We start from the raw sequence: 13,727 nt of genomic DNA, 5'->3' as shown, positions 1-13,727 counted from the left end.
AAGGGCATGACCAAGAATTCAAAGTGCCCACAATGAGTCTGGAAAGCTGTCTTGAAGGTGTCATGAGGCTTAACCCTGATCTGATGGTACCCTGAGGTGAGATCCAATTTTGTTTTGTAAACAGACCCAACTAACTCATCCAGTAGTTCATCCACGTTGGGAATTGGAAACCTGTCCTTGATGGTCATTTCATTCAATTTTCTATAATCCACACAAAAACGTCAAGTCCCTTCTTTCTTCTTAACCAGCAGCACAGGGGAAGCAAAAGGGCTGTTGCTGTACTTAACTATCCCTTTTTGAAGCATTTCTTCCACCTGTTTCTCCATTTCCTCCTTGTGACAGTGGGGGTACCTGTAGGGCTTTAATTTGAAAGGTTGTGCCTCCTTCTTGAGAAGGATCTCGTGGTCCACACTTCTAGGAGGGGGCAAGGATTTTGGAGTCTGGAACACATCATCATAATCCTGAAGCACTTCCATAATTTCCTGGGGAATAACAGCTACCTCTTCTCCTATCTCCTTCCTACAGTTCAAAGCCAAGCACATCTGTCTTTTATACTCTATGAAGGTTCTCATATCCCTTCCCCTGATTAAATCCATATCACTATCCTCTGCTTGTCCATGTAAGTGAATTTCATTTCCTTCACTATGTAAGGATATCCTGAGCTGTTGGAAGTCAAACGTGATAGGACTAAAGTGTGTCATCCAATCTACCCCCAAAATTATGTCCCATCCTTCTAACTCCATCACCTTCAAATCAAATCTGAAGCTATGTTGGTTAATATTCCAGTGCACATTAGGACAGATAGCATTGCTAGTCACAGTAGTTCCATTTCCCATTATGACAGAAAATGGCTGCTTAACCATTCTGTAGGCAATATCCATTCCAATTACCATTTCACTGTTGATATAACTGTCTGAACTACCCGTGTCTACCAAAATAAAAACTTTCTCCCCATCCAGGTTGCCTGTCAATGTAATTGTTTTCCTTCTCAGGGATTCAGACAATGCATGTAGGGACAGCTCCATAGTTTGTCCTGGATTCCCTGTCTGTTCATCCTGCTCCCCCACAGCATCTTCAAAGACTGCCTCCTCTTCATCCTCCAATATCATACAGTTAACATACCCTTGCTTACACTGATGGCCTACGCCATATTTTTCCCCACACTTGAAGCACAGTCCCCTACTTCTCCTAAACTGCAACTCCTGAGGTGAGATCCTCTTCACTTCTTTAGCATCCTCCTGTACCTTATTACTGTACCTAGGGCCCTTAAGAGCATTACTGACAGGGACCTTGTAAGTGTTGCTGTCTACCACTGACGTATTACCCCTTGAAAATCCAAACCTACCCTCTCCCGTCTGTTTAGAGTTCTTATTCTGCACCTTGAGTGAGTACTCCTGCCACTGAGACAGCTCAAAAGCTTCAGTCAAAGTAGCAGGCTTCAGCATCCGTAGCATAGGTTTGATCTCCTCCTTCAAGCCACTAATGAAGCTAGAAATGAAGTAGTTCTCATCTAAGTTCCTGTTCTTGATTAACATTAGAGGTTTCAATTCTTCGAACTGCTCCTGATATTCCCTCACACTACCTCCTTGTTGCAGCTTATTAAATTCCTCTACTATATCCTTGCAAATACTGTCTGTGAATCGTTTGCATAACAGATCTCCAAATTCTGTCCAACTCAATCCAGGCCTCTCCAGTTTAATACCTTGGAACCACTTATCCGCCCTTCCATCTAAGTACATTTCTATGATTTCAACCTTCTGATTTTCCAGAATTTGATAATTCATAAAGTATTTATCACACTTGCGCAACCATTCCCTAGGATTTTCTCCACTAAACAGATGCAAATCTATCTTAGGAGGATTAGGAAGTTGGTACTTACTCCAATCTCTTTTGCAGGAATTCTGCTGATCTCCTTCTGGTTGCAATCTCTGATGAGGCGGCGGTGTAGGAAGAATTGGTCCCTGATCCATCATGATTCTTTCTCCCCTGTCCGCGACCTTGTCCTGCGCAGTAGTCATCCTGGATAGCAGTGCATTGAATTTCTGATCCAGAGACTTGCTGAAATTCTGTTCCATTCCTGACAACAAATTCTCCATCCGTTTGTTGTTTTCTTCCAATTCCATTGTTAAGTTGTTCTTAAGCTGTAGCTGTTCTGATTGATGTGAAAGTACAGATTCCATCAGTTCTTGGAGCTTGATTTCCTGCCTCTTGACTTGTTCCTCCAATGTCCTGAATCTCGTACCTTCTGCCATGGATTTGATCTTGCTCCAAGGATCTAAGGCTCTGATTACCAATTGTTAAGCTCTGAAGCAATAATCATACAATTTGAGTTGAATCTGATGGGGGAAAGGGATATCCAGGAAGAAGTAAGAAAGAAGAAAAGAGAGAGAAAAGAGAGAGAGAAAAGATCAGAGAGGGAAGCAACTAATTCAGTTATTTTCTTGTTTCATTGGACACAAGTGGGACCCACTTTAATACATTCAGCCGACTAAGCAAATTAGCCGCCCTACCCAATCCAATTCCTATTAATTGGAACGACATCGTTTCATGCCCTCCATTTCTGACCCGATTACCCAATTTCTAACCCAATTACCCGTTCCTAACAGTATAATTCTTTCAATAGAATTACAATGCAATTTAAGAGAATGACCAGTAGCATGCCAATTTTATAAGTTCAGTGCTAAGTTTTAAAACAAAATATAGTTTAGCGATCATAATTCATACAACTCAAAATTGAATGGCTGCTGGGGTTTTTTGCCCTAAAAAATAACTAAAAGTATAACAAATTGCTCCCAAGACGTAATACAAGTATGGGTTAAAAACAAAAAAGCCCTCTGTGGTATATCTAATACACAGAAAAGTTTCTCGTGATTTCAAAATATATAAAACGACACCTCATATTTTGAATTAAATTGTAAACTAACAAAATTCGTTAAACTTAATGTAATCCGGTAAATTTAACGGAAAACTTAACGGAATCCGGTAAACTTAACGGTAAATTTTACGGAATCCGGTAAGTTTAACAGTCGAGACCGTTATTTTCGTTAAGTTTAACGAATTCTGTTAGTTTACAATTTAGTTCAAAATATGAGATGTCGTTTTGTATGTTTTGAAATCACATGGGACTTTTCTATGTATTAGGTATACCACATGGGGCTTTTTTGTTTTTAACCCTACAAGTATTAGCGATTTTACTAACCAAAAGTTCTAGCATGGATTGGTCTAGAGCTTCCTCAACCCCAAAAAAAAAAAAAAAAAAATAAAACAAAAAAGGTCAAAAAGTATAACAAATTGAAAATTTGGGCTCATAAATGTGGATAGATTTACACCAATAACTATGTAGACAAAATAAAATATGCAATTCAAAACTCACATATAGGATGATGCGTGATAAGGACTTTTGCGTGAACATCCAGTAGGGGTTCCTATAACATCTTGGCATACAAGTAATTAAAGAGTGAAGCCCTTCGTGCCTTTTTTTTTGCCCCCTTTTCTGAGTGTACAGAAATTAAATATCCATAGTAATTCGAGATGTACATGAAGAAATTAAGGGTGGGAATGGAAGTAACAATAATTGAATATAGGATGATTGCATGTAGTAAGATTGAAAAATATGTATTAGGCAACAACAACTTAAGAAGTGAAGATTATCGAAGTATATTGATTAAATACCTCATTCATCCTTATGTAGAATTAAATGCAGTTGATATATACCAAATCTTAGAGAAGCATTTATGGATGCCAAACATCTAATTCATTATTTAGCAAACCCTACCAAGTTTGGGAAGGAAAAAGTGCTTATGCAAACAAACAAGAAAAAAAATATGGAATTGAGACTGTTCTTTTTCTAATTTACAGTGACTCTATTCAGTTTTTTACTTACAATACCTCCAGGCTATAAGTAAGGCCGAGTTAGCCTGAGCTTAGCAAGAAAAATTAGGTCTACCTGGGACAGTCAATCGGGCTGAGCCAGATCGAGCTCGACCTACTCGATTCGAACAAATTTCACTGAGTCTAAGATTTAATTGAGCCGAGCTGAGTTTGGACTTAAATATTAGGCTCGAACTAAATGTGAGTTGAGCTTAAATCATACTAGCCTCAAGTTTGATTAAAACACCGCCAATATATGGGTATAATTATATATGCAAAATATATATAATAATATCTATAATTTATAATTATACATATTACGACATAAAATGTCAATAATTATATATAAATTTGTATTACATAGTTATAAAATATATATTATATATCATTATGTATTTAAATTATAAGTTTGGACCAAGCTAGATTTGAACTTGAAACACACATAATAGCGTGAGTTGAGATTGAACCTTTTAATGTGATTCCGAAATCCAAAAGCTCGAACCCCAAAAATTCATATAATTTGTGAGCGGAGTTTGTAATTGCTAAAGTCAGTTCAAAAAAACCTAATTGACACCCCTAGATCTACCCTCTCGTGTATTATTAGATTGGATTGAGGTTGGGTCTCAAAATTAGGCCCAATTTAATTGTGAGCCGCGTTTGAATTTTATGAGACTAAACCTGAATATGTGTCATCTAATAATTATATGTATTATAGGATGCATAATTTATAATTTATATATATTGGTAAAAGAATTTATATCATGTTATATACAAGAACGAATTTACTGTGAGGTTCTCAAAATTTTTATATTTTTGTGAATCAAATATATATGAGTTTTATAAATATTATTACCCCTAGCCTTACATGTATTGTCCAAATCTCAAAAGCTATATTTAGTTTGTGAGCTAAATTTAAAATTGTCAAAATCTGGACTTGCCAACAGCCTAAATTTGTTTTGCTGGCCAAATTTGGAATTTACCAAAACCCGACTCAGCTACAAGACTCAATAGCCCTACATACTTCCGCCTCATACGACTACGACAAGCAGAAGAGGGGAAGAAAGTACTAAGGTCCCGTTTGGATTGCATTTTCCGTCATTTTTCATGGAAAAATTACTGTAGCGATTTGATGTATGTGAGGAAAAAAGGTAATGGGGAAATGTGTTCACGGAAAATGACGAAATTTTTCTACGGAAAATAGCAATCCAAGCAAAGCCTAAGGCCTTGCTTGGATTGAAGGTTTTCGTCGGAAAATATTATCGTTTTCCGTGATCACATTTCCCTATCACCTTTTTCCCTCACATATATCAAATCGCTACAGTAATTTTTCCATGAAAAATGACGGAAAATGCAATCCAAACACAACCTAAGTCTTCCGTGTGTTTTTTAATTTCCTTACCCATCTATCCGTATATTATCCCTCTCCTATTCTATATATCTTATCCCTCTCCAATCCTAATTCTCGGAAAAGAAGAAGAAAAAGCAAGAAGGCGAAAGATGTCACGCTGCTGCTCGCAGTGTGGTAGCAACGGCCACAACTCTCGCACCTGTGGAGGAGGGTCGTCGTCGGCGTCGGCCGCGGACGGTGGTGGTGGTTCCGATTCCGGTTCCGGGCCTATCAGTGAGTTCATGCTGTTCGGGGTGAGAGTTAAAGTGGATCCCATGAGGAAAAGTGTGAGTATGAATAATCTGTCCGACTACGAGCACCACCCCTCTAACGCTTCTACTATTCAAAAAAATTCTGTTCACGTTGATGCGTCTGCGCCCAAGGCTGCCGATGACGTCGCCGCCGGTTATGCCTCCGCTGACGACGCCCTCCCCACCCATCACTCTTCCACCGCCGCTAGGGAGCGTAAGCGAGGTTTGTTCGAGATCACTCCATCTCTTTTGTTAGTTATCTATTTATTTATTTATTTTTATGTTATGTTAAGAAAAAAAAATCTGTTTTCTAGTCTATCTGTTTATGTATTGGAGTAATTTTCTTTCGGCATCATGGATGAGATAAGAAAGGGGAAAAATAAAAAAAGAACTTTCTTTTGGCATCTCAGAGCTTTTGTTACAAATATGATCCTTGGTGTTGGCGTTTGATTGTTTGAGAATTTATCGGTAGGAAGAATTCAATGTAAAGATGGTGTAAATTCTGTCGATCCAATGAGATAAATTGTTTTTTTTTTTGGGGGGGGGGGGTGGAGGGTATTACAAGTTTTGATTTTTATATTAAAATTTACTTGATTTGATTTGATATGATCAGGGGTTCCTTGGACTGAAGAGGAGCACAAGTTGTTTCTGTTAGGATTGCAGAAGGTGGGAAAAGGGGATTGGAGGGGTATTTCCAGGAATTTCGTCAAGACTCGCACCCCTACCCAAGTTGCCAGCCACGCCCAGAAGTACTTCCTCCGCAAAAGCAACCTCAATCGCCGTCGCCGCCGATCCAGCCTCTTTGACCTCACCCCTGACTCGGTAATTTTTTTTTGATTAATTATTATCACCTGATTCACCATATATAGGGGTAATGTATCCTGATTGCTTGACTTGTCCACAGAAAAAGTGACCAAGTTCGTCTTTTTTGGCTTGCTCTTGCAGCTGTAAATCGTTGTACCTTTTTTTCTTTTCTTTTTGCCCACCAATTATTTGTATGGATGTTGCCTATGAGTTGCTTTTAGTCCTGAAAGAAAGGGTTGCTAGGAATTTGGATTTGCAGATTGAGGACGGTCAAACAATTAACATTCTTTTGGGATGTGATTGAATATAATGAACAGTAGTCACCAATAACAACTCAGATATATATTGGTATTCATGTGGAGATATTGGCTGAAACAAGAGCATTCCTTCAATGTGATTATGATGGGATTCGTTTAAAGTTCTTTTTTCTTAATCATCCTGCTTTTACCGCACAGATGTTATCATCAGAGTCATTTATGCATCTTTTGTGATGATTATTTTATTCAGGTCACTGGTGTGCCAATGGAAGAGGGAGACGGTCATCTAGATGAAACAGCGAATCCAGCCCTCCCTGCAACATCAATGCCTCCCAACGAAAACTCCAGCGTCAATGGATTTGCAGGAGCACCATTCCCAGTCACAGTTGGTCCCATTTTGGTACCAGTGCAGGTTCGGAATCCTTTGTCAAGCATGACCGTCTGCCAGGCTGATGCTTTCGGTAATGGATCAGCTCTCGTCGTGCGGCCCGTCCCAGTTCCGGTGCCTAATTATGCCACATCAACCGTCTTTAACTTGAACCAGCGAGTGGCAGCTGAATCAGTATCTCTGAGGCTGTCGCTGTCATCATCTGATCATCAGAGGCAGTCGTCTACAAGGCACCCAGCCTTCCAGAGGATGCCAAGCTTCAAGAATGGAGATAGCATTATTACTGTTGCTTGAGGGACTGGGGCTAAAGTAAGTTCTTGAAAGGAGAACTTCGGAAGAGATTAATTTAAAAAAAAAAGAAAAGAAAAAGAAAATTGAGTTTTTTTTTTAATTATTTTTTGGGGTTTTTTTTTTTTTTTTGGGGAAGGGGATTGTTGTTTTTAGGACGTAGATTAGGTAAATTACATGATGAGGTAGAGTTGGACCTTTTTGTTTTGTACAGACCATAAATGTGGCATCCCTTGATTAAGACTTGAGGTCTTTATGCTAGCTAATACTGCTACTGTTTTAGATTCTGGATTATTTGCCTGCTGCTTTTGTTTGTTGTTGCTTGCTGGGGATGGTGCTGCTTTCAAGTAAGCTGAGCGAGTGGTTTTGGCTTTCTTCATGGAGAAGAAGAGAAAACATCACAAAGTTTTCTTGGGTGTTGTTGCATAAATCAATCTTCTCTTCTTTCCGGATGCGATTGGGATAAGAGGAGAGATTTCCGGGTGAATGATATCTTGAATGAATCAAATCATGAATGAAAGTGGATGATTGATGGGGCGGTGGATGAGTCATCATCGTTAACTTTGTACTGACAACAACAGTGGTTGGTAGGGCCGGTCGGTGGTGCTATCGGATAATCTATTCTGCGTTATCCCATCCGGGACGGGACTACCATTTGCAGAAAGGGTCCACTATATCTGGCTTATAATTTATAGTATATCTTTAAGAAAAGTAGAAAACTTGACAACTTAGAGCAAGTTAAAGTTGATTTATGGAGTTGGTCCCAATGTGCCAAAGCAAAGCATTTGGAGGAGCAGCAGACTTGCTTTGATTTTTGTATCAATCATCGATCATCTTCAAGCATGAAATGCAAGAAGCAAAGTTTCAGAAGGACGAAAATGATTGTACTTTTGAGGCTTGGGTACCTGCATCATCTGCATGCCTCTCTTTTTCTGTAATACCGTTTAAAAGAATTTTCTCATGCCAATAATGGACTTTTAAACTTTCAAAAAAAAAAATCTTTATAAAAAAAAATATATGTTACACTGATTATTCCAAATAATAGTTCAAATAACACTATCCAAACACTACTAGTACTATTATTACTAAGAGTTACCCCAAAAAACATGTACTTTTCCGCCTGATGTACCTTTTTTTGTTGTTGTCCTTTTGGTTCTTTCCTTAAAAAAAAAAGTAGGTTTTGTGCACAAGAATTTTCATGGCACCAATATTGCAGGGTCCAACAAGATACAGCTAACAAGATAGATAGACAGACCAGTCATCTTTATGTCGCATTGCATCGAAAGAGAAATAAGGTGAGACAGTTTCCAAGGCTTTCTTCGAATTCTTTAGTAAGCTTTGGTTCATTGAGAAGACAGCCACGGGTTGGGTGCTACATAAGTGTACCCTTGAAAGAGCTCGCCTGATGTAGGGGTGGCAGCTGGTGAATCATCTGGAGGCATTGTCGTCCAACATCTATCAAAATTTGCAGTGCAATCCTTGCCACTCACATCTGGCTTGAACTTAGGCTGAAGTTCTCTGCCTTCCAATTTCTTCCAGTTGATTGACCGAAACCATTTATGAGACTTGATTTCATCTCCTCCCCTGAGCCCGCTGCCCAATCTTTTGGATGGGTCTTTCTGTAGCAACTGATGAGATACAATTGTTTTAAATTACTCTCTGTTATGTAACAAAATGGATAGGGTGAAACAGGAACAGAAAATAGTGAACCATACTCCTTTGAGCAAAGAATGAGCTTCGCTACTCAAGCGAGGTGGAAGCTTCAACTTTTCATTGATGATTCTCTCCTGAAGCTTCTTTCTGCTCGAATGGACATATGGTGGCTGGAAAACATGTATCAGCATAAGTGCAGTTTTTTTTGCTTTGAAATTTCAACTGAAAATAGTTAAAATTTGGTCATCTAAAACATCCTATTGGTGCATGCAGGCAGCCCAGATAAAAACTTAAAGAGAGGACCAGACCTATGAAAGCAATTAGCACTGTGAGCATAAGACCAGGCTATTATAACAGATTGTATAAATGATTATATTGGTTTTTCATATTCCTATATGCAAAAGGAACAGGCTTTCACAGGTAAGGGTCAGTAGATGGAACCTAAAAAGTTAATTCAAAACTAACCAACACAGAGTGTATCTTGACAAAATGTCTTCACAATGAACAAGTCAAAGCTGAGCAAAAGAAAAGAACCACACAGGAAGAACAAAAGTACTGATTGTTTTGGTTGGCATCTTCTAAAGGATAGTCTCTAATTGGAATTTGACTCCAAGTTTATTCTCCCTCTTTAAGAATACTTCTTTGCATATTACTCGATTTTCCAAGATAAGGATTTCTCATGGCCCTTTAATTTTATAGTACTTAGCCTCATTTTATCAAGTCATTAGCATGGGCTAAGGAACGGTTTCAGAACAAGATGTTTTAGTAGTTTCTTCTCGCAAATATTTCCCATTTCATGTTTGACAAATACTTAGGCAAAGTATAGCAAACATGTCATATGGCTCGTAAGAGCTTCTCATAGCAAACCTATCAGTGGATGATAATTTGTACAAGGATGAGAAAAGAAAATGACTGGCTTAAAACAAAAGTACCCCTAATAGCACACACAAACTTATTATCATGATTTGAAAAAGGTGAAATTATTTTCATGATTTAAATGAGGTGAATCATACCCTCACAAAGACACTTAAAACCATGCTTAGATTATCACTCCTATGAGCATGACAAGTTTAACTAGATAACCTTCCTTCAAACCTCATAGATATCATAATAAAAGACTCAATACTTTTGAGTGGCAAAAGATGCCCTCCTCACAAATTCCTCTATCACCAAATTGCTTCAGAGAGAGAGTTAGGGGTAGAAAATTTCAGTTTAGTAAGAGTTAAGTTTGATTAAGTTGGGTTAAAAAGCCCAACATTGGAATTAAAAACTGAGACATTAAACTGCCATGCATCAGAGATAAACTAAATATTCCATTTTTACCACTTACCTTTCCAGTGAGCATTTCATACAAAAGTATCCCCACGCTCCACCAATCTGCAGCTTTATTATGGCCTTTGGCCAGTAAGATTTCTGGAGCCATGTATTCTGTTGTCCCACACATGGAATTGGATCGACTTGATTCATCAATCTCCTTGGCAAGTCCAAAATCAGTGAGCATCACCTGGACCAGAAACCAATCAAGATCAGAATCGTCAGAAACCAATCAAAATTAGTATTCTGCTCATGAATGACAAATTCTATGAATGACTGCTTGCAGCTATACTGAGAGCCTCATAGCCATTACATGCCCATCAGCATTCATCAGAATGTTTTCAGGTTTAAGGTCTCGATGAACAATTCCACTCTGGTGAAGGTGTGAAACGGCAGATACTATCTCAGCTGTATAAACCCTTGCCTGGTCCTCACTACCCAAGACATACCCAAGAAGTAGTATTCAGATCAATTGTAGATACCATGGTTTAGACTCATACAATCATGGTAATTGAAAGTGGTACCTGAAGATCCCCTGTCTGTAGAGATGATAGAAAAGATGTCCTCCATTTATAAAATCCAAGATTAGGTAAAGCTTAGATTTTGTCTGTTGTGATATGGAGAGGTGAATATGTTAGATAAGCACAAAAGAATGCAAAGGCTGGAATGTGAAACATCATATTGAAATCATGCCAAGAAAATATGGAAAAAAAAAACTAGAACAACTAGAACAAGATGCTACTTTGAAAGCATATGGTTGAAACCTGCTGAATTAGAAGAAAACAAAAGTTCTTGCAGCAAAAGATCATTTAAAATCTTTAGACGTCAAGGAAAAAATATTCAAATGAAAAGAAAAACTAAGATCAAGGCAAGAGATTTCAGGTATCTCCCATAGTCAAAAGGCCTACTTTTGTTAAACTTGCATAATAAACTACTTTCCGTGAACCTTAAAGAATGGGAGCAAAAGGTTTTCATTGCATAGTTACCACTGTCAGTGCCTTGGAAGATGGTTTGTAACATAGCACATACCATAGATACCTCGTCTTGACAAATTTAAAAAAAAAATAAAATAAAAAAGAAAGAACCATAGTTACCTTAAATCACCAAAATCTAAGATCTGTCAAGCCCTACAGTATTTGAACCAAATAAGCACATATCAGGGAGACATCAATTCTAGGCCAACAATAAAATCTCCCAATTATGATTGACTTGAAATCTTTCATGAACCAATGAAGGTCGGTATCATGAAGAAACTAACACTAAAACCAATTTCTTTGGTCAAGAAAGTTCTCTAACAGCTTTGAGATTTCAGTTTTTCAAAACTAATGCTCCCTTCCACAGGCGAGTCACAATGGGAACTAACTTAAATAACCAATTAAGTCAAAAAATACTCAGAGAAGTTCTGACAGATTTCACCTTAATGCTTAAAGAGCATGCTTTCCCTCTGACATTTTTCTTTCTCCCATGATGAACTCATAAGAAAAGATCCAAAAATTTCCAGTTTGCAAGAATTACAGCTGCCCAGCAAAAGTGAGTTACAGGAGCTTGGAATTATGCAATTGGCTAAATAATGACAGTCGGACAGATACATGATAATTACTAAAATTGGAAACAGTCGGGAAGTGCAGAATAAACTAGATACAAAACAACAAAATTTCTAGCATAAAAGAAAGAAAATCAGGCTTTAATAGAGTAAGATATCCAGAGTAATATAGGAGCACCTGAAAAGAGTATCTAAGCTGAACAATGAAAGGATGCACAACTTTGGTGAGAATATCCCTCTCAGCCCTCATGTAATCCACGTGATTATTCTTGATAATAGTTTCCTTCCTCATGACTTTCATTGCGAAAATCCCATCACCGTTGATAACTACACCCCTGTTCATTCTAACCTGAAAAACCTTCCCAAATGCACCCTTTCCAATGACCCTCAATATTTCGAAGTCCCCCGGCCCAATCTTCTTCATCACTTGTTTTTTCTCCTCCTCCTCCTCCTCCTGAGTAGCAGCAGCAGCAGTAGTATTGTTACTAGTATTGAGATGATCCTCTTGAGGCCCTGGTCCACCGCTGACCTCTTCAATTTTTCCACTTTCATCGTCCTCGTCATCAGAGTCATCGAGCTGAAATTCCTGTTGGAGAAAAGGTAGGGACTTTGAGGAGGTGAATCTTGGAGAAGGGCCCACGAAGGAATGGGAGCGGTTACGAATGACTTGCGGCTCGCCCAGTAAGATAGGGGCAGCGGAGGGGGAGGAGGAGGAAGTGGGAAGCATCACAGGGCCAAAGAGTTCGGAGAAATCGAGGTCCGGATCAGCAGCAGCAGGAGTAGATGATGGGATATTGAGGCGGGTAAGCCTGGTGGCTAGCATGGAGCGAAGGGGCATTTTCTGCTGATCACCAGAGGAGGAGGAGGTAGAAGAAGAAGGCAACATCCTCCTGTTATCTTCTTTCTTGTTTTCCGGCGGCGACTGTAGTATGCGTCTAGGCTTTGGGAATTGGGATAATCAAATCAAAAGAAGCCAGGAGACAATCAAGTCTGAACTGTCGGGGCAGGTTAAACAGAAGCAAGGATCACATTGTGCTACTACTTTCTCCAATATCAGAGAAAGCTCAAAAGAAAGATGAGATTTTGCGGCAGCCACAAATGAACGCTGCTGCTGATGCATATGAATTACTGTTACTATTAAGGGAGTGCAATACAACCAACCATGTTAGTTCCCGACACACAAAAGAAGGAAGAAAGAATAGATCCGGAACTGAATGGAACGGAACACTTGGTAGTCTCCGCTGTCGTCTTCAGACACAGAAATACAGGGTGGATTTAATCCTGTTCCCACCACTTACCCAAAGATTTTACTAGAATGGAAGGCAGAAAAAAAGAGTCTTTTTAAGTTTGAGCACTCTATGAAAAGCTTGGCCCAAAAGTAGAAAAATTGTGTAAGGTTCTAAAGTGTGAAATCAAACATCATCCGGTCACCCTCTTTCGTCTCAAGGGTAAACATCATCCGGTCACCCTTTTGATCATGTTATCATGAGAGTTCAAAACTCATGAAAATGAAAAGGACAACGATACAAGAAATTTTAAAACGAATGTGAATACCTCTGATTTATACAACAAAAAAAAAACTCTTCTTAATCCTTCTTGAACTTCACCATTACATATACTCTTTAAGAAACTTAGGAGAGAGAGAAAAAAAAAAGATTGAACCTGTTTAAGAGTGCCAAATGGGTAGTCACTAAGAGAAAATGACAGGAAGCAAATGAGCGTTTACTCTTGCAAGTTGTTTGGAAATGCCGATTTGGAGAGAAAAGACCCCATTTAGTAACAGACACACAAAGAATGAAATTTACAGCATCGTCAGCATATCACTCATTTAACACTGTTCGTTAGTCGATTAGTAACTTTCCAAGGCAAAACTCAATTCTGCATTGGCACAAAAAAGGTTGTCAGAATAAGAGAAGAGAGCATAATTGAAATCTTTTGATAAATAACGCCACCGTTTAAAATCTAGGATGAC

The 13,727-nt window shown here is 38.6% G+C and overlaps 3 protein-coding genes across 4 annotated transcripts; 1 reads left to right on the top strand and 2 right to left on the bottom strand.

Annotated features, from left to right (window-relative positions):
- Positions 1-221: 221 nt before the first annotated feature.
- On the bottom strand, positions 222-2,252 carry LOC113741140 (uncharacterized). Its single transcript, XM_027268618.2, has one exon. The coding sequence runs from the start codon at positions 2,250-2,252 to the stop codon at positions 222-224; it is 2,031 nt and encodes a 676-aa protein (XP_027124419.1).
- Positions 2,253-5,268: 3,016 nt separating this feature from the next.
- Positions 5,269-7,532, top strand: LOC113742229 (transcription factor MYB1R1). The gene is made up of 3 exons (XM_027270009.2): positions 5,269-5,731; positions 6,122-6,330; positions 6,820-7,532. Exons 1-3 carry the CDS (start codon positions 5,368-5,370, stop codon positions 7,249-7,251), a joined length of 1,005 nt encoding a protein of 334 aa, XP_027125810.1. The 5' UTR covers positions 5,269-5,367; the 3' UTR covers positions 7,252-7,532.
- A 764-nt stretch (positions 7,533-8,296) lies between these two features.
- Positions 8,297-13,305, bottom strand: LOC113742228 (serine/threonine-protein kinase AtPK1/AtPK6). 2 transcript variants are annotated; one of them, XM_027270008.2, is made up of 6 exons: positions 11,934-13,301; positions 10,737-10,819; positions 10,526-10,646; positions 10,229-10,402; positions 8,961-9,068; positions 8,297-8,873 (listed from the first exon to the last, which is right to left on the bottom strand). In XM_027270008.2, the coding sequence occupies exons 1-6, from the start codon at positions 12,639-12,641 to the stop codon at positions 8,589-8,591; spliced, it is 1,479 nt and encodes a 492-aa protein (XP_027125809.1). In that variant the 5' UTR covers positions 12,642-13,301; the 3' UTR covers positions 8,297-8,588. The 2 variants fall into 2 exon arrangements, with proteins under 2 accessions (XP_027125809.1, XP_071903932.1); XM_072047831.1 differs by lacking the exons at positions 10,526-10,646; positions 10,737-10,819 and having other exon boundaries at positions 11,934-13,305.
- Positions 13,306-13,727: the final 422 nt, after the last annotated feature.

The sequence above is a fragment of the Coffea arabica genome, chromosome 4e (assembly GCF_036785885.1).
Source record: "Coffea arabica cultivar ET-39 chromosome 4e, Coffea Arabica ET-39 HiFi, whole genome shotgun sequence".
Classification (NCBI taxonomy): domain Eukaryota; kingdom Viridiplantae; phylum Streptophyta; class Magnoliopsida; order Gentianales; family Rubiaceae; genus Coffea; species Coffea arabica.
This window is presented reverse-complemented; position numbering and strand designations above follow the sequence as displayed.